This window comes from Oryctolagus cuniculus, chromosome 2 (assembly GCF_964237555.1).
Source record: "Oryctolagus cuniculus chromosome 2, mOryCun1.1, whole genome shotgun sequence".
NCBI lineage: Eukaryota > Metazoa > Chordata > Mammalia > Lagomorpha > Leporidae > Oryctolagus > Oryctolagus cuniculus.
In genome coordinates this window covers 169,573,664-169,591,871 of record NC_091433.1, presented here as the reverse complement: position 1 = coordinate 169,591,871, position 18,208 = coordinate 169,573,664, and the positions used below count along the sequence as shown (strand labels likewise).

The 18,208-nt window shown below is 39.6% G+C and overlaps 1 protein-coding gene across 15 annotated transcripts in view; it reads left to right on the top strand.

Moving 5' to 3' along the window:
• The window catches only part of LTBP1 (latent transforming growth factor beta binding protein 1), a 445,461-nt gene that overhangs the window by 363,211 nt on the left and 64,042 nt on the right, over positions 1-18,208 (top strand). For all 15 annotated transcript variants that reach the window (XM_008254559.4, XM_070069261.1, XM_070069260.1 and 12 more), the window contains 2 exons: positions 118-240; positions 4,728-4,853. In XM_008254559.4, coding sequence (XP_008252781.3) covers positions 118-240; positions 4,728-4,853 — 249 coding nt within the window. The remainder of the gene's footprint in view (positions 1-117; positions 241-4,727; positions 4,854-18,208) is intronic.

Below are 18,208 nucleotides of genomic sequence, written 5' to 3'. Positions count from 1 at the left end.
TTATTCTTAACAGTAGTAGGTACTTTTATATGGTGTTTGTGTATAAAGATATGAAACAAAAGTCTAGTTTTCTTTCATGCTGTTTATTTCATCTGTTATATTTTAATTGGTTTGTAGATATCAATGAATGCTTGGAGGATAGAAGTGTTTGCCAGGGTGGAGACTGCATTAATACTGAAGGGTCGTATGACTGTACTTGCCCAGAGGGATTCCAGCTAAATGACAACAAAGGCTGTCAAGGTACTTTTCTCTCCACCTCCCTAGCCCTCCACTTCTCCCTCTCTTGGCTCTTCCTGACTGCCTCACAAGTCTTCCTGTATTAATCAGGTATACCAACTCCATGCCTGTTTTTCCCATTGAAAATACATACACTTGCTCAATAGGCTAATCCTCCACCTTGCGGCGCCGGCACACCGGGTTCTAGTCCCGGTCGGGGCGCCGGATTCTGTCCCGGTTGCCCCTCTTCCAGGCCAGCTCTCTGCTATGGCCAGGGAGTGCAGTGGAGGATGGCCCAGGTGCTTGGGCCCTGCACCCCATGGGAGACCAGGAAAAGCACCTGGCTCCTGGCTCCTGCCATCGGATCAGCGCGGTGCGCCGGCTGCAGCGGCGGCCATTGGAGGGTGAACCAACGGCAAAGGAAGACCTTTCTCTCTCTGTCTCTCTCTCTCACTGTCCACTCTGCCTGTCAAAAAAAAAAAAAAAATACATACACTTATCTTTGTATCTATCTATTGCTGGTACTTGGATATAAATCTTTTTTTCTTACTGCTCCTCTGCCGTTATGGAACTGTGTAGTGTATCTCAAAGGACAAAAAAATAAAAGGCTGTGGGATTTCTTGCTGCTAAACATGTATGGCATTGTTGTTCTTCATTGCCATAATTTATATCTCCGTTCAGGTGTGCCAAATGGCAGTATTGTTGTAGGATGAAATGGCGTCTGCTCTCTAATATGTGGTACTCAAATAATGTTGTTCCCAGTGTCTATACTACTGCCCATACCTAAGTCGTATCTTTAAGATGGAAAAGACACAGGCCTTTTCCTCAAGATCTTTTAAAATTAACTCCCTTAGTGATCCCAAGATTAAAATGCCTTGCTGTGTCCCTCATTTAATATCATCTATTTGCCATCAGGATGCAATATTGTGAATTTAAATTTTCCAGTGCAGAGATGGAATGTGCTTGTATTTAATGCAGTATAAAAGGAACATTTGAAATATAAATTTATTTCAGAATATTTCCATTTGGAGACTTTACATTTTAACAAAATGAACCTTGATTTATGAGAATATAAAAATGCCAAGAGATGAAAAAAACAAAATAAACAAAACACTTGAATCCTATTTTTATTATCAGCTTTTTGGCTTAAAAACAGTGTTTTTGTTTCTAATTCCTCTCTTGTCACAATTTTTTTAGCCAAATAGCAAGACCAAGTCTTAGTATAAATGCACCAGGATTTCATATTGCAAATTTATCATGTAACTTCAAGTTAAATCACACAAAACTAATTTGCTCATCTGATTTATTAATCGCCATATATTCATTTCAGTGTCTGTGGTTTGATATCAACTCTCAACTACAAGTGACTGCTCCAAATATATGGAGTTTTATTGATTAGCAATCATTGTTGACTTCATTCTCTGTCACATTTATTCCTGTGTTCCAGGATAAATTAATATGCCTTTCTAAAACATGTAAATCCAAAAATATAAGTCCAGATAAAAAATGTAACTCTAAATAAACAGTTCTTAGGACTGTATGAAGAAGAAAAGTTTATCAGTCCTATTATCTGCCTGCGTCTATGGGAGGTTGCTTATAATGGCCTATGTGCTCACTCGACTTTGGTTTTCCTCTTTGCCCTGCCCCTGGGGCCAGCTTTGTGGTTTTTCACTCTCTCTCAAATCTGCATAGGTGTAGACTTCAGAATTTGTTTTCATGATGAAAATGTAGTTACTGGCATGCTAACATCCATGGGACAGATGTGAAATAAGAGTGTGTAACAGACATACACTCTAAACCTTACCTACTGTTCTGAGAATAGTTCCATACTCAGCAGAGCATTTTCATACTTGGGATTCTCTTCGTCCCACAAAACTAATGATGATACACAGACACCATGGAAATTTCTTGTTAATAATCTCTTCAGGAATGTGGCGGGATACATTGGAGATTGAGAACACACTGCAGTTTCACGTTTTGACTTACACATGCCAAATTGTGAATTTCTGTGGAATCTCGGACCCAAGAAAGAAACCCAACTTAAATATAGTCTGGCTCTCCGCTCTGAGTTACTAGCAGCATATTTCAGAAATGCCTCAATAAGTACAATCCAAATTGAATGCATATGTTTCTCTAGTTCCAGATATTCATGTTGTTCTTTCTTAGCAGTTTCCTGGAAAAAAGTCTGGGAATTTGTCTTCAGTTCCTGTCATCAGACTTTTTAGACAATTATTTGTTAATCAGTGACTTCTTTTGAAGCAAGAACTTGGTGCACATTATTCCCTGTGCAGAGCTGCAAAGCAGGTAGCTTTCGGTGTGCCACGTTGAGGCACCAGATTAAGTAAGGAGGTCCTGGGGAGCTGCTAGGGCTTGACTGGATGGATAGGATCTTGGGCTTGATCCCCAGGCCGGTGGAACTTTGTTGCCCAGATAGAAATAACTCTGAGCATCAGGTTGTAAGGAAGAATGAAAGGGAAAAATGAGAGGAAGTCAGGATTTAAAAAAGATAACCAATCTAAGGTATTATCAATAGATAGGGAACGAACATAGATATCAGAGATTGCATAACGAAAGCGGATAATTTAATGGAGTAAAACAATATTGAAAAATTAACAACTAGAAAATGATTCACTGCTCTTCCTTGAAATATCTGAAAATTAGTGACAATAACAAGAGTGGGAAAACTGTTAAGAAACCAAGCAGGAATTACTCATATTTTCTAATTTTTAGTTCAGTGATAGGTCAAAAAGTCTGAATCACATGGCAGATGGAAGAGTAAAGAGCTCAAAATTAATAGAGAGAGGTAGAAAACCCATTAGTTGCCAGAATTTGCATTGCACTATGGAATCAGCAGGGTGAAAGGAAGAGCCCCAGGAGACCCTGGCTGCACAGACAGGGTTACTTCATTGAGGAAACCCACAAGGTTGGTGGCTAAGCATCTTCTACAAGACACTGGGAAGCACTGGTCATCTACCTTTCCCCCTTTTCCCAGTACGTCTTGCAGTCATTCACATGGGTTCTTCCTTCCCTGTTATGTTGTGAGCTTCATGATAGCAAGGTCCCCTATCCTATTCATCTTGCTTTTAGCAAAAATTAAGAAAGCTTTTGGGGGAGAAGTATCACTATGTTCCTAAATCGGTATATATGAAATACATGAAACTTGTATAACATAAATAAAATTTTTAAAAAGATTAAAAAAGAAATCTTTTGTAATTGACTTAAAGTTGGACTTCTAATAAGACATATTGAGGAGCTCTTCAATAAGATAAAGGAGGGACTAGAGACTTCAGGATGATAGGAAAATGACCTTAGTGGAACTACTACTTGGATGACACTGAGGACAAGTGATTGCTTTTATGACCCCTTTCAGCTAAGACAACCTTAACCGATTACTTTTCAGCTTGTACAGAATGAACATGAATGAGAAATTTTGTAGTGTGCAAACATTCATGACTCTATTTTTGCATAGTACTAGGGATTAGGAAAAACAAAATTAAAATATGCAGTTCTCATAGGAGCAGTCGTGTAAATGAGGGACACAAATGAGTAAAAACGATTAAAACACGGTGCAAATGAGCAGTTGCATGTATCAGTACCATGGAGAATAGGTGGAACATCCCCCAGGTTCCTTATGTTGGCATCTGGAGCACCATTAGCCAGTATAGTTAGAACTGGTTGGAAAGGTTTCACTTAGCATCGACTGCTCCATGTGTTTGGGAATGCCTCACGGCCCTGGCCAGGGGGAAGCATAGTTACTCAAGTTGGGGACAAGCGGAGCGTAAGATAGTCAACACAAGTTTGCGGCCTGATCTGCTCATGAGTCTTCATAGTAGAACCTACACTCCTTGACCTTAGTTTTGTGTTATGCAGTACGGTAGGAGCTTTGCCCTGTTTAACTAATTTTATCATCACAAAGCATACGAATAATAGCTTCTGTGGTCTAAAGTGCCTTCTGTTTCTTTTAATTCATCATCTCCAACAAAATATAGATTGGAGACTTCATTTATACATTCAACAGACATTTATGAAATTCTATTTATGAGCCAAGTACTATACGTAAGATGTGTGCAGTTCTGCCCTTAGGAAGTCCACATCCTCAGGATGAATAGGCGAGGACACCAGCTGCTAAAGGCTATAGCAGAGCTGCATGCTTGGTAATGGATGAGGACACAGCATTCTCCATACGCAGAATAGTCTTCAAAGTTGTTCTATTTGGAGTGATCCCCCAGCCTCTAATATGTCTATTAGAAGAACAACTTTGGGTTGAACCCATGAAGTTCATATCTTTGTAGACCAAAAATGCTTGGACATTGGCTATCTTATGAGTCAGCCTGACTAGTTTCTCTCTCGTGACAGTTCAGCTGTCCTGTGGCCTGTATATGGACAAGTGAGAGCTGCACTACCAAGGAAGTATCTGCCGTCCTGTAAAAGATTTCCCTTGCTGTATGTCTGATATTGTGTGAAAACAAAAGATTTCTTTCAACTACTTGACATTGTCTTTTGATTTCCAGATATTAATGAATGTGAACAGCCAGGGCTCTGTGGTCCCCAGGGGGAGTGTCTAAACACAGACGGCTCTTTTCATTGTGTCTGCGAACAGGGCTTCTCCATCTCTGCCGACGGCCGCACCTGCGAAGGTAAGATAAACCCTAAGAAACCATCTGTTATGTGATCAAGTAGGGAGGAGATATTTTTCTACTGAACAGCGAAGACTGACTAAGATGCTAGGAGCTACTCAGAATTAGAGGCCACCCACCATGTGTGCATCAAGGTGAATCACTCCTGAAAACTCACGGGTGGCTGGGGTTTATGAATCAGACAATCTATGGTTATGATGGGGAAAATACGCATGATTCCACTGCTGGTTTTGAATGAATGAATTGGCAACAAGGGACTGAAGATTTTAGTTGATGCATGTGGGAGACTTGAAGGAAACGGTCAGTTTCTCTGTTTGAGCCCTACCTGTTTGGCTTCTGCTTCAGTAGAGCATCTTGATCATTGTATTCATAAAACGTAGCACCTTGCTTGATTTCTCTGTACCATTGTGAACAGAGGTTTTCTGGAATCATTCCTCTAATATCCTTATCTCTAAGCTAATGTATTTTGTATTTTTTTTTTACCCATGGGTGACTTGTAACCCCTGTAAGCTTACTGAGTTGGAAGATGTTAAGGTACTCCAACTGAAAGTTTCCTGTTTGTAATTTTTGTAAGTTTGCGTGTTTGCAGGGTTATAGCCCAGGTTATTTTCATGGAGTTTATGGTCCTGTTGACCTAAATAGTCTGATAAATAGAGGAATGATTCATCTGAACCTTCTTAAAAGTAAACAGACTATTCCTAACATTATAATTTCCTTTCTCTCTTTGAGAATATGCGTGATTGAAACCCAGCTCTATTTTAAAGAATGTAAAATGTAAAAGTTCCCTTCTGGGCCTGTGCTAGTCCCCACATTCTCCAGTCTGAAAAATAGCGCACCAGGAAGCGCCTGTTGTCCCTGCTAGTACCACACTGGAACCATGCCGAAGACCAGTGACCAGGTTCATCTGCAACTAATTATTACATTGGGAGGAATAAACTGATCTTATAAAAAGCAGGGGATTGTTGAAATTGCTCTCATGCTGAGAAGACAAAACATGGACGCCAGATTTGGCTTCAAGTGAAAGAGAGATAGCATAGGGTGGAGTTTGAACAAACAGATTGAGGGGTTTGGAAGGGATCAGAAGTTGGGAAGTAGAGGAAAGCATCATAATAATGTGGGCGATGAGAGATTTACAAGGAATCCATGCTTCAGTGGTTCAAGTTTTACATTAAGTTTACTATTTAGAGCTCTCAGACTAGCACATTTGGAAGAGACACTCTGTGAACACATGCATCTTCTGGAGAGATTACGCTGTTCCCCAGTTCAGGGAGAGGGTGCTAGGACATGTGAGGCACCCATGCAACAGATCTGCAGAACCCTGGCGTTCCAGAGAGATGCACATTTGCTTCTTCTGTTAGCTCTAAACAGCTCTGCACCTTGAGTGGGAAAGATTTTTTTCACCGAGAAGTGGTCCGAGTTATGGCTGCTAATGGTTGTGCTATGCAGACCTACAATCAGGAAAACTTAAGTCCGCTCAGGTGCTCACTCATCAGAAGGTTTTACCAAATACGAATATATTCATGTTTATGGTGTCTTTTGTACTTACTAAGTTTTCTTAATTCTGTACCTTTTAAAACACTACTCGCAGGTTATGTAATCACTCCAATTTAATTGCAGCTCTAATTTTGTTGGTCATTTACTTGGAAAATACTTGAATTTTAAAATGTGTTTTTAGAAAAACATCCTGTGCTTTGTAAATTACTGTGCTCATTGAGCGTACTTTATTTGACACTAGGTGCATAGTTTCATACTTCAGAAACTGGACAATTTTACAAGTAATAAAATAGGTAATTCAGAATGTTATGCTGATAAATGGTAAAATAACTAGAAATCTCCCTAATTGTTAGGCATGTTATTCTCTTTCTAGAATAAGTTCTGCAAAAGATTCATTTTTTATGGGCTTAGTCCAATACACTAATTTGGTCCAAATTTTCTTTTGTTGGACTTAGTCTAAAACTTATGGCAATAGTGCTATGTCCCGATTCCACCCCTGGCTGTGGTGTAGGACAAAGCCAGCTCATATGACTGGGATTTAGCAATGGAGTTGATATGCATAGTGTTTGAATTAACACTCAAAAGTGGCTGATGCTCTTACCTCATGCCCGCTCATCAACTTATTTCTGAACTTCTGGTTAAAGCAGCTGAAGCCATGTTGATGCTAGGGTGAGAACAGGGCTAAATGGACCCATCAGAGCTGGAAGAAGGAGGGTCCTGCCCTGAGTTCCCACGGCATGGACAGTTGTCAGCATCTGGTTGTAGTTATTGAACCACAGTGAAGAGGCAAACTGTGTAAACATGACTTATCTTAACTAGCGTGGCAGGTGCTGTTGAAATATCAGTGGCACTACTGTATTTTCCCTTTCCCTTACTTGTGTATGGTACTCTGGGAGCACACACCTGGGAGCTGGAGGAGAAAGTCCTTGGTTTTTTTACATGGGATAAAGAATGTTATTCAGAGTTCAAGTGGGGTGGGGAGTAGGTGGAGCGTGAGAAGCTATCATTTATTAGTTCACTTAGCAAATATTTACTGAGCTAAACAGTATTGGTGACAGGCACTGTGTTGAGGACAAGACACACACAGATCTTACTCACACAGAACCTTATTTATCAGGGATAAATAAGTAAGTGCAGGTTGAGCATCGCTAATCCAAAACTCCAAAATCTAAAAGGCTCCAAATACCAGATTTCTTGAGTGACAAGACATGTAAGACAAATTTGCCAGTGTCAGGAGTCAAAAATGAGACGTCACAACAGGTCCCATATGATAAGGTTTAACTCTTTTATTAGAACCTGTTAGACCATACACTTAACTTTTCTCAATTTGTATGTCATAATTCTTTTTTTGTTTTTGTTTTTGTTATTTATTTATTTATTTATTAACTTTTATTTAATGAATATAAATTTCCAAAGTACAGCTTATGGATTACAATGGCTCCCCCCCCATAACATCCCTCCCACCTGCAACCCTCCCCTTTCCCACTCCCTCTCCCCTTCCATTCACATCAAGATTCATTTTCGATTCTCTACAGAAGATCAGTTTAGCATACATTAAGTAAAGATTTCAACATTCTTGCTAAAAGTCATCATTCTGTGTTTATATTACTGTGACTGTATAAATGCTATTGAAGTGCAAACAAAATTGTAACATTTTGAGTTTTAGATTTTTGATTGGGGAGTGCTCAAAGCAGTAAAGCCTACACAAATAATGGTAGATCTTTAAAATCCCAAAATCTGAAAGACTCTAGTCCCAGCATTTCAGATGAGGGAAACTTGATCATGGTATTGTAGGATATATTGTGTGATTAATTTAAGGAATGGGGTTAGAGTTTGTAGATACAAATATGTGCAATGTGTGACACGTGGGGAATCATAAGATACACATGTTATTTTGCTCAAATTCCAGTCTTGGGTATCAGAAAATTGCAGGGAATAAGGATGCTTCTGGTTGACTTGCCCCTTTATACGCCCTTCACCTCACTTGTAGTCCATCTCCTACCACCACTTCTCACCCCCTAGCCAGATCCTTTATCTCATAAAGTAAAGGACATGTACTTTTTACTTTTTTTTGCTGAGCTCATTGTTTTCTATCCCATGTTACCTTGCCACTTATTTCAGAAGTTTCACATTTTTGTGGGTTTTTTATTGTGGAATTTTAGTTTGCGTGAAAAACGCTTGTTCCCACGTTTATAAGCAGACTGAGAGTTCAGTTTTTTTGAGAGCAACAGAACCTGAGAGATGAATGGGAGATGAATCGGGACGTATGTGACCTTCATTTCCAAAGAATCACCACGCCATAGGCAGATGGCTCTTGGTCTCTGACTTTGTGTCGCTTCTGTCCCATGCCTCTTTCCATACTTATCCTGATCAGGAGCAACTGTGCTCTCCCAGTTGTGTGACCAGGCTGAGTGAGAGCATGGAGGACACAGGAGAGCTGGGGCCATCACACATCTCTAGACCTCACTGTGCTGGATGTCTTATTCATAGGGCAGAATGGCTGTGTTTGTCCTACAGAGACTCAGCAAGGGCCCAGTGTCACAGATGGGGCACCAGTGGCTTACAGAGCCCAGTACCTTTTCCTCCATTGCTGGCCATGCTTGGCTAGTCACATCCCATTAGGGCCTCCAAACCATGGCCAACATCACCGTCTTAGAGAATAATGAACTCTATGCAAAGAAGAAAAAGTAGAGCAGAGGAAAGGGGATTGGGTGCTTGAGCAACAAGTAGGGAGCTGGTATTCTCCAGGGCCGGTCAGAGTTGGCTTTCTTTCCTCTGTTGGTGGGTTTGTAAAAGAAATTAAATGACAAATGTTGTGTCAAAGTGAAAAATGAAGCCCTATTAAGTGCCTCTCAGATTCAGGCTGGTCTTCTACTGGCAAAATGATAAAGACTCATCAGTAAATAGACTGGGGCCATGAAAAGGCAGCGGACAGCCCTTTGCCACTGCTGACGTGGATTCTGTTGTACTTAGAGAGGAGTAAAAAGATCAGATAGACTACACCACCCAGAGAGGACCCCAGTGTAAACCGTGGGCTTTGGTTGATAATGATGCATCAACATGGATCCACTGATTAGAACAAATGTCCCATTTGGGTGTGGGTATTGATAGTAGGATAGGCTGGGAGTAGGGAGTATATGGGAACTCTGTATAATTTGGCTGTAAATCTAAAACTGTTCTGAAATACCCAATCTATTTAAAAAACATTTCTGGATTACTTAGTTTTCATTGGGAGAAAAAAATGAAAACCTTTCATTTTAATTCTGTGTTTCTCCTTCCCTGGATGATGACAGTGTTGTGTTTTCTCATTTCTCAAAATAATACCCTGGACTGAGTGTGTGATCAGCAACTGCTGTGCCTAGTTTCCAGAACAAATCTAATATTGATCACAAAACTGAAGGACTGTAGGACTGGAGAGGAACTTGGTGTATCATCAAGCCACACTCCTGACCCCTACAGGACTTTTCCCAAAGTATTCAGAGAAATAAGGTCCTGCTGTTAAACAACTAGAAAGCCTCTAATCCTGTAACCTTTTTAAGGTATTTACTATAAACCTGTCCTTGCTAACACATTCATCTGAAAGGGAAAACATAACAGATGTTACTGGTAATGATGGCCAGACTCTTTAAGTTTACTGAAAGCACTAGTATCAGTACCCCCAAAGAAGGTGCATTCAAACTCTTGGGCTAATTTTGTGTTAATTGAGAACCAGAAAACCCCGTAAAGGCAACTTCGCCAAATCAAAGAAATAGCAAATTGGGAGCAAGTGTGGTTTGTTTTCTGACATTTGGGTCTGTTTTCTACGGATAGTGTAGAATAAAAGCGTAAAACCATTGTGGACAGCACTCCAAGGCAATCGGTGGCTTTGTGGTATGGAGATAGAACTTTCTATCACCAAAGAGGAAATAGTTTTGAAAATGATTTAGCCAAGTGGGATGCTGAAGTACCCTGACACAATAATATATCACATCTGGCTGCTTGGCCCCAAGATTTTTTTTAGGTTTTTGGTCATTTAAGGGTCTGAATCTGAAAAGAAAAAAAAAACAAGAATAAGACTTGAGTGTTTCTTGTCTAAAAAAAAAAGGCGGGGGGGGGGGGTAGGATTTAACCACAAGATTCCATTCTCTCCAATGTGTTTTTAAAAAGGAAGGCGGAGTAGTGGGGGTATCAATGCAACATTCCAGGTAAGGAGAGGAAGTGGCTTCCAGCTCTAAAGGCTACTGTTCACACTCTTCCCGGGAATGCACTTCTGCAGAAGGGAGTGAAATGGCTGTTTAAATCATTAGGGAGAGAGCTGAGGAAATTTTGCTGGAATAAGTTCCTTTTGGACCCAGAATACAGATTTTCCATGCATTGCTTGATTGTCTTCCGTATATCAACATTTGTATAAAGAAATTCATAATCGAAGCAGAAAAATTCAAGTGTACTTCCTAAGCCTTTTTATCGTGGCTGACCCTTTAAGACCCCAGAGTTATGGAAAATCATCTGTTCAGAGAAGGAGAAGTAAACTCTTGGGTTGCATCCAGAAGGTGAAGTGTTTGAATAGGCGAGCTGGCCCCGCACACCTTGTGCTGATACCCAGGCACACCCTGGGCCCTGTCTGCCTGCATCTATGTTGCTGAGTCTTTTCATGACATAGACAACTCAAATTTGTACTAGGTCATGGAAGGCTGTTTTACTTATTTTAATATTTTGTTTAAATACTTTATAGTGTTTCTTATCCATTCCAGAAACAGTGGCTTTTAGACATCTGAGAGAGTATTAAGGTATTGTCTTGGGCTTCCATGTGGGTGCACCAGAGACACTTCCTATGTCTGATTTCAGGGCTTTTTGGAAGCAATAGTAGCATAGTAATCAGTCGTGTCTCTGAGTTCTATGAGCCATGCATTATGCTAAGTGTATTGTACCCATTTTATCATTTTATCTTTACAGTAAACTATGGAGGCTAGGTGTTAACTGGTGTGCTTGGGACAGTAGTTAATGTAAAATGAGGAACTGTATTATACTACTAAAAAGTGCAGGGATTGTCACCTCTTACCCCCTGTAGGTCGCTAGACAGATGCTGCTTCTCCAGGGGGCTGTATTCTCACCACCTTGTCCACTCTCCTGCTAACAAATGAATTCCTTCACTTCCTTTTCCCTCTTTGGCTTTCCTCCCTCCCTCCATCTTTACCATGTTCTGTTTCTCTGTCTTATTTATTGTTCAGGATCAGACTCTACTGCTAAACTCTGAGGCCAGTGAAGAAAGGAGTGTTTGCTGTGTTGTGCACAGTTCTGGATGTCAGTGGCAGTGATTACTTAGGGCGCAGTGAATATTTGGTTAATGAATGGGAGGAAGAAGGTGTGGTCTGTAGCTCATCCTGAACTATTAGGAAACATTTTGAGTTTTGAAAAGTTTCATTTATCAGTTGCTTGTAAACTGATGGCCAGTGCTGATGCCTGTTTGCACTCAAGTGCTGCAGCTGTTATTTCTAGAGGTACACTGTGTATTTCCTGTGGTTTCATAACTGATCTTTCTTGGCCTTCTGTCTGAATATAGAAAATGAAAAGTCAGAAGAGTGAAAAAAATGAGAATTTTTTTTGGCTGATCATATGTTGCCTCTGGGGCTTGAGTGTCAAAAGGATGAATCTGAGGTTTGATGGGTTTGGCCTGGCCAGAGCTTTCTCCTGGTCCTCACTGGAGCACCTGTGAGAATAAGGAAGACTGTCTGGGAAGAGCAGTGTACAGTGTGGCTGCACATTCAGAACAACACCTTTAGCTTTTCAAAAAATCTCAGGAATAAAAAGATAACACTGTTAAAGCAAAGCAGAGACAATTCAAATGTTATAAATATGTTGACAAAGTAATAGTGCATTTTAAAAACTTAAAATTTTACAAAACCACAAAACATATCTTTGCTGAGTATTATTTTTTATGAGTAATTGTGATAAAAGAAATACACAGTGGATGTTCAGTATGTTTTCCCATTGATATCTAAAGAACTTTTTCTGAAAGGCATGGTTTTATTTTTAATGTACCAAGACACTTTGCTTTTTGTGGTAGTCCATTATAATAATAAATTATGATTCTTTTCCTACAGGAGTAAAAGAAAGTATACTTTTTAGATTTTCTTGTTAACTTTTTAAAAATGGTTCTTGCCTATATTTGAATCCTTCCTGAAGCCTCTCCCAGTTTTACAGTTAGCCCATGGGGGGAAGATGTGGCAAGAAGATATCGTTACACTCTCAACACGCTCCGATTCCCTTCTTCTCTAAGGCAGCAGGTGGCTTGCTGCATATACAGGTTTTGCTCTTGCGAGAAGAAAACGAAAATGCTTTTTGTTTCATCCCATATCTTTTAATCTAATTCAGCATTTTCCCCCTTAGTGTCCCACATACTCAGGTTTGAATCTCAGCCGAGAGTAGCAAAGTCTTATTGTCACGAGCAAGCGTCTGACACCTACAGTGGCTTCTGCACCCAGCAGCCCTCAGCTGTTCTGCTCTCTTTTCTCGGACTGGGAAGAGAAGTGCCAGCCTGGCCTGCATGCTTTGGAGCTGTTTAATGATGCAAATGCCCTTTCCAGATACGAAGACTGAGCTCTGGGAGCTCCCTCTAGAGGAAAACTATTTGGCATAGCTACTGCCACTGTTCCGGTCACTCGCTGAGTGAGCTCCTCTTCAATACAATGTGAAATGCCAAAGCCACGTGCTCAGTAGGGATTTTTCTTTTGATGCGGTGAATCTAAAATGACTTCATTCCTGAGGATTTTGATTCTTGACACTGCTTTGGGTGATGGAGAATCTTGTGCACATTTACGCCATTTCTTTGTCTTTCAAAGCATGTTGGAAATGAGAATGAGGACTAAAATTTAAATATTTGAAAATTAACATTTGTAAATATCTAAATACATAAAAATAATATTCAAAAAGTCTTAGGGTTCTTCTAGGTTTTCAATTACACAACAAAGTGTTGAAAACTCATTAATTTTATGTTTTGGTGTTATGTAAAAGAACATTCACTAATTGCATACATCATTAAACATACGAAGAGGCATAGGCTTGTAGAGTAGAGAAAAGAACTGGGCTGGGAGCCCCTCTCCAGGTTCCAATGGACCCGAGGGAAGGAGGCAGAGTCAGCAAAGGTCCTGGGGAACTGGACTGGTCCCCACTTACTATCTGATCATGACAGCTTTACGTAAAAATCTGACCTACCTTTTAAACATTAAATGTATCATGTCCCTTTTACCTTATCTGTTTAAATATTCATAATTCCAGAGTCCTATCTCCTAGGATATTAAGATTTCAGTCTGTTTGGAATACATGATCATGCTGTTAGGATTCTAAGGAAATTATTTTTTAAAACTGTTCTGGAATAATTCTCCATTATCACCTTCAAGGCCAAAAGAATATTAGAATACTGGCGACAAAGAAATCAAATAACGTCCTTGACATGAAGAGAGTCCCTTAGAATTGCAGTGAAATTTTTAAGGAAATAGGTGTCTTCCCCTTCTTTTCCCCTTTATGAAGCAATCTAAACAAAAAAAAGTTCACATCTTTTTGAAATTACAGAAAAACAAGTTTGAGAGTATGGGGATGCCTTAGAAACTGCAGCTAGGAGGTGGTGCTTAGAGTTAACTTCATTATCACTCAGTCTAAGATACATGCCACCAAACTTCCTATCACTGGGAGACAAGGAAACAAAATGAACTTTTGAAATAATGAGGTTGTCTTAAGCCAGGGGCTGTAAGCTTCTAGATCACCTTTTTAAAGTAAAAATTTTGATTGATATTTAAAATTCATATAGAAAAGTGCATAAATCCAGAGGATACAGGCTGATGAACTTCTACAGAATTAGCCCCTGAACCTGTTTAAAACTCCTTATGATTGTTTTCTATTCCTTCCCCAAGGCCCGCATAGGAACCACTATTTTGACTTTATCACAATGGATTTTTTTGTTTTCTTTTGAACATTACATAATGGATCACATAATATGTACATTATTCTATCTAGTTTCCTTCATTTAACATTATATTTGTGAGCTTCATACATATTGTATGTAGCAATTCATTTATCTTCATGGCTCTATAGTATTTCATTATATGAATACACTACAGTTACATATCCATTCTACTGTTGCTAATTGTTTGGGTTGCTTCTGGTTTGGGGCTGTTTTGAATAAAGATGGCATGAACATTCTTGAACATGTCTTTGGTGGCAAACTAATTTCTGTTCTGTATCACTCAGGACTGTCATTGTTGGGTTATAGCAAATGGGTTTGAGGGGGCTTCAAAAAGTTCATAGAAAATGGAATTAAAAACATAAAGATAAAACTGTAAATTTTATTTCTCCACATGAGTGCCATCAAGTTCAAGACACATTTTGTGAGCAATAAAGCCATTTAGTACACCCCAATTTTTTCATAATATGTATTTTTCGTGAACTTAAATTTATTTAAAGGGCAGAGAGAGGGAGAGACTGACCTTCCTTCTGCTAGTTCACTCCCCAAATGGCTACAGCAGCCAGCACTTGGCCAGGACAAAGCCAAGAGCCAGGAATTCCATCCAGGTCTCCCATGTGGGCGGCAGGGACCCAAACAGTTGGGCCATCTTCCTCTGTTTCTCCAGGCACATTCGCAGGGAACTGGGTAGGAAATAGAGCAGCTGAGACTTGAACTGGTGCCTATATGGGATGCCAGTGTCACAGTCTGTCACCACCCACTGTGTTATGATGCCGGCCTCTTGGGGTAAACTTTTTGAAAACTTCCCATTTGCTTTGCTTTTGTTTATGTAATAAGCCAAATTTTCAGATTTTCAGAGTCTCAGTTTTCACAGTCACAGGCAAAGTGTGAGAGTTCCAGGTCCAAGTTCTTGTCAGTGAGTGGTATTACCATTCTTTTCCAAGTGTAGCCCTGCTGGGTACATGTATCTTACCTGTTGATAATGCAGGTGTAAGTTTTCATTTCTCTGCTTTATATTTAATACCTTTTCATACCCTTATTGGCTCTTTAGGAATTGTTTCAGTTACCTGATTCTGTTTCACAAACCTTTTCAACAGGAAGTCCTCAGAAAAACTCAGTCATTCCAGATAACCCAAAACACTAATTTTAATGAAGTCCAATGCAGTAGTTCATTTGACATCAGTACTTTTTGGTGTGCAAAACCTCTGCATACCCTGAAGTCATTAACATACTTTTATGTTGTGTTCTGTAAGCTTTATTTTTTTTCTTTCGTTAGCCCCTCTTTCTGTTTCCTCACGTTTCACAGTGTCCCCTCTTTCTGTATTCTGGAAAAGGTTGTGTGTGATTGGCTGATTGATGCACTCCTCAGAGTGGTTATTTGTGCCTGGAGGCTTTGGGATATGTGTGTGTGTGTGAGAGAGAATTATGAAGGACTTTTAATTGCAGTTAAGATTTCTCTGCCAGATAAAATAATATGTAGACGTCTGACTTTTTGTGTCAGTTTTGGTGAGTCTTGTTTTTCAAGGCATTTGCCCATTTTAGGTAAAATTTCAGATTCATTGGCACTGGATTGTTGAAAATATCCTTATCTCTGTGGAGTGTGATGTCCTTGAATTTTCATTGTAGTGAACTGTTCCTTCTCTGAGTCTTGATCCGTCTTCTGATGGGGGTTGGTCTTTGCAAAGAAACAACTTTTGTTGATTTTTGTCTCTCTTCTATTTTGTCTATTTCTGCTTTCATAAAAATTGGTATGTTTTTCTATTTGGATTTGATTTGGTTTTATTTCTAACTTCTTGAAATACATCCTTAAATCATTAAATTGCCAATTTTCTAATATGTATGTATATATTTATAGATACACACATTTACCTCTAAGAATGGCTTTACCTACATTCACAATTTTTGATATATTGTATTTTGCTATTTAGATAAAAGTATTTCTAAAGTCCATTGTAATTTTTTTCTTTGACCCATGAATTATTTAGAAGTGTTTTGCTTGATATCTAGACATTTGGTGATCTTCCAGTTATCTTGTTGTTATTTCTTCCTTAATAGCATTATTATCAAAGAACATAATCTAAATGATTTCCATCTTTGAAACTTGTTACAGCTCAGAATATCATCAATTTTAGTAAATGTTCCTTGTGTACTTGAAAACAATGTGCATTGTATATTTGGACCTACATATGTATGTCAGTTAGGGCCACTGTGTAAGTTGTTTTTCTTTCTCTCTCTCTTCTTTTTTTTTTTTTATTTGACAGAGTTATAAACAGTGAGAGAGAGACAAAGAGAAAGGTCTTCCTTCTGTTGGTTCACTCCCCAAATGGCCACCATGGCCGGCACTGCACTGATCTGAAGCCAAGAACCAGGTGCTTCTTCCTGGTCTCCCATGCAGGTGCAGGAGCCCAAGCACTTGGGCCATCCTCCACTCCCCTCCCGGGCCACATAAGAGAGCTAGACTGTAAGAGGGGCAGCTGGGACTAGAACCCGGTGCCCATATGGGATGTTGGTGCCACAGGTGGAGGATTAACCAAGTGAGCCCAGGCACCAGCCCCATTAGTTGTTTTTCAAATCACGTGTATTGACACTGATTATTTTCTCAGTGTATTGTCTGTTAGTAAAAGGAGTATTTTATAATCTCCTGTTATTATGAAAATCCCCATTTTATTTCAATTTGCTTTTTATTTTACATATGTTCTGACAGTAGAATCCAATATAGAACTGTATTTTCCTGATGGATTGGCACTTTTATCCTTTTGAAATACCCTTTTTAATCCCCATGGCTGCCTCTTGCCTTTGTCCTTCTATCAGTGTGGCTGTATGTGCCTACTTCCCCTCCCCGCCTTTCTGTGTTCTTGCACTGAAAGGTCTTCTGTGAGCAGCATATGGTTTTTTCCTGACCCACACCGACACTTTTTGATGTAAATACATTTAGATAATTACTAGTGTTTTGGGGTTCAGACTTGCATACCTAACTCTTTCTGTTTGTCTCATGTTTTGTTCCTTTTCATTTCTGCCTCATTTCATTGGATACCTTCAGATGTTTTTATTATGCCATCCCCCATAATTATCCTTATGATTTTTAACTGAACAGCATATGAAAGGAAATAAAATACACTGAAAGTTTAGAATCAGAAACACTCAACAAAGATTGACTATCTTGTGATAAAAGATGAAATTGTATATAATAGTTACCTATATACAGTGGAATAGTCCATTTTAAAATGGAAAACATCTACAACTGACAAGTTACCAGTTGTAGTTGAAAAAGCAGTTATTCAAAGTTTATTTTTTATTCAATAGACTCTCTGAATTAATATTCAGAAGATTTTACTTTTGGGCAGGCTCCAAGCTTTGTAAGCTAAATAAATATGGCTTGATAGTCAAGAAAACTTAACTAAATTAAAAAGCATTTTAAAGATGTTTATGTGGCATTTTTGTTTTTATTTTAGGAGTTTGGGTTTTGTGTTTACTTGTTTGTAATCACAGATCACTGCTATGATCTAACTTAAGCATGTGTGTGCTATTAATAATAATCATCTGTGGGGAGCAACTCAGACTAGACTGTTACTGGAATTAAGACTTATTCTATGCATCTGCTCTCCCACAATATGGTGCTGGGAGAGGAGGAAACAGCTTCTACACAGCTGCCTCCAGTTCAACCAATAAACTGTAGGACCTGCTCCTGATTGGAAGAGAGCAGCGTACTCGGCGTGTGGGTAGCAGAGTTGGGATTGGTGGAAGAGGACTATAAAGGAGGAGAGAGACAACATGCACCAGGAACATCTGAGGGAACACCTGTGCAGCCCCCGAGAGAGCCGGCCGGCGGTGTGCCGCTCCCCCGCGGAAGTGGGGAATGTGGCAGGGGGAACCGCCCTTCCACGGAGGTGGAAGGGACAGTAGCCAACCCGGGAAGGAACAGCAG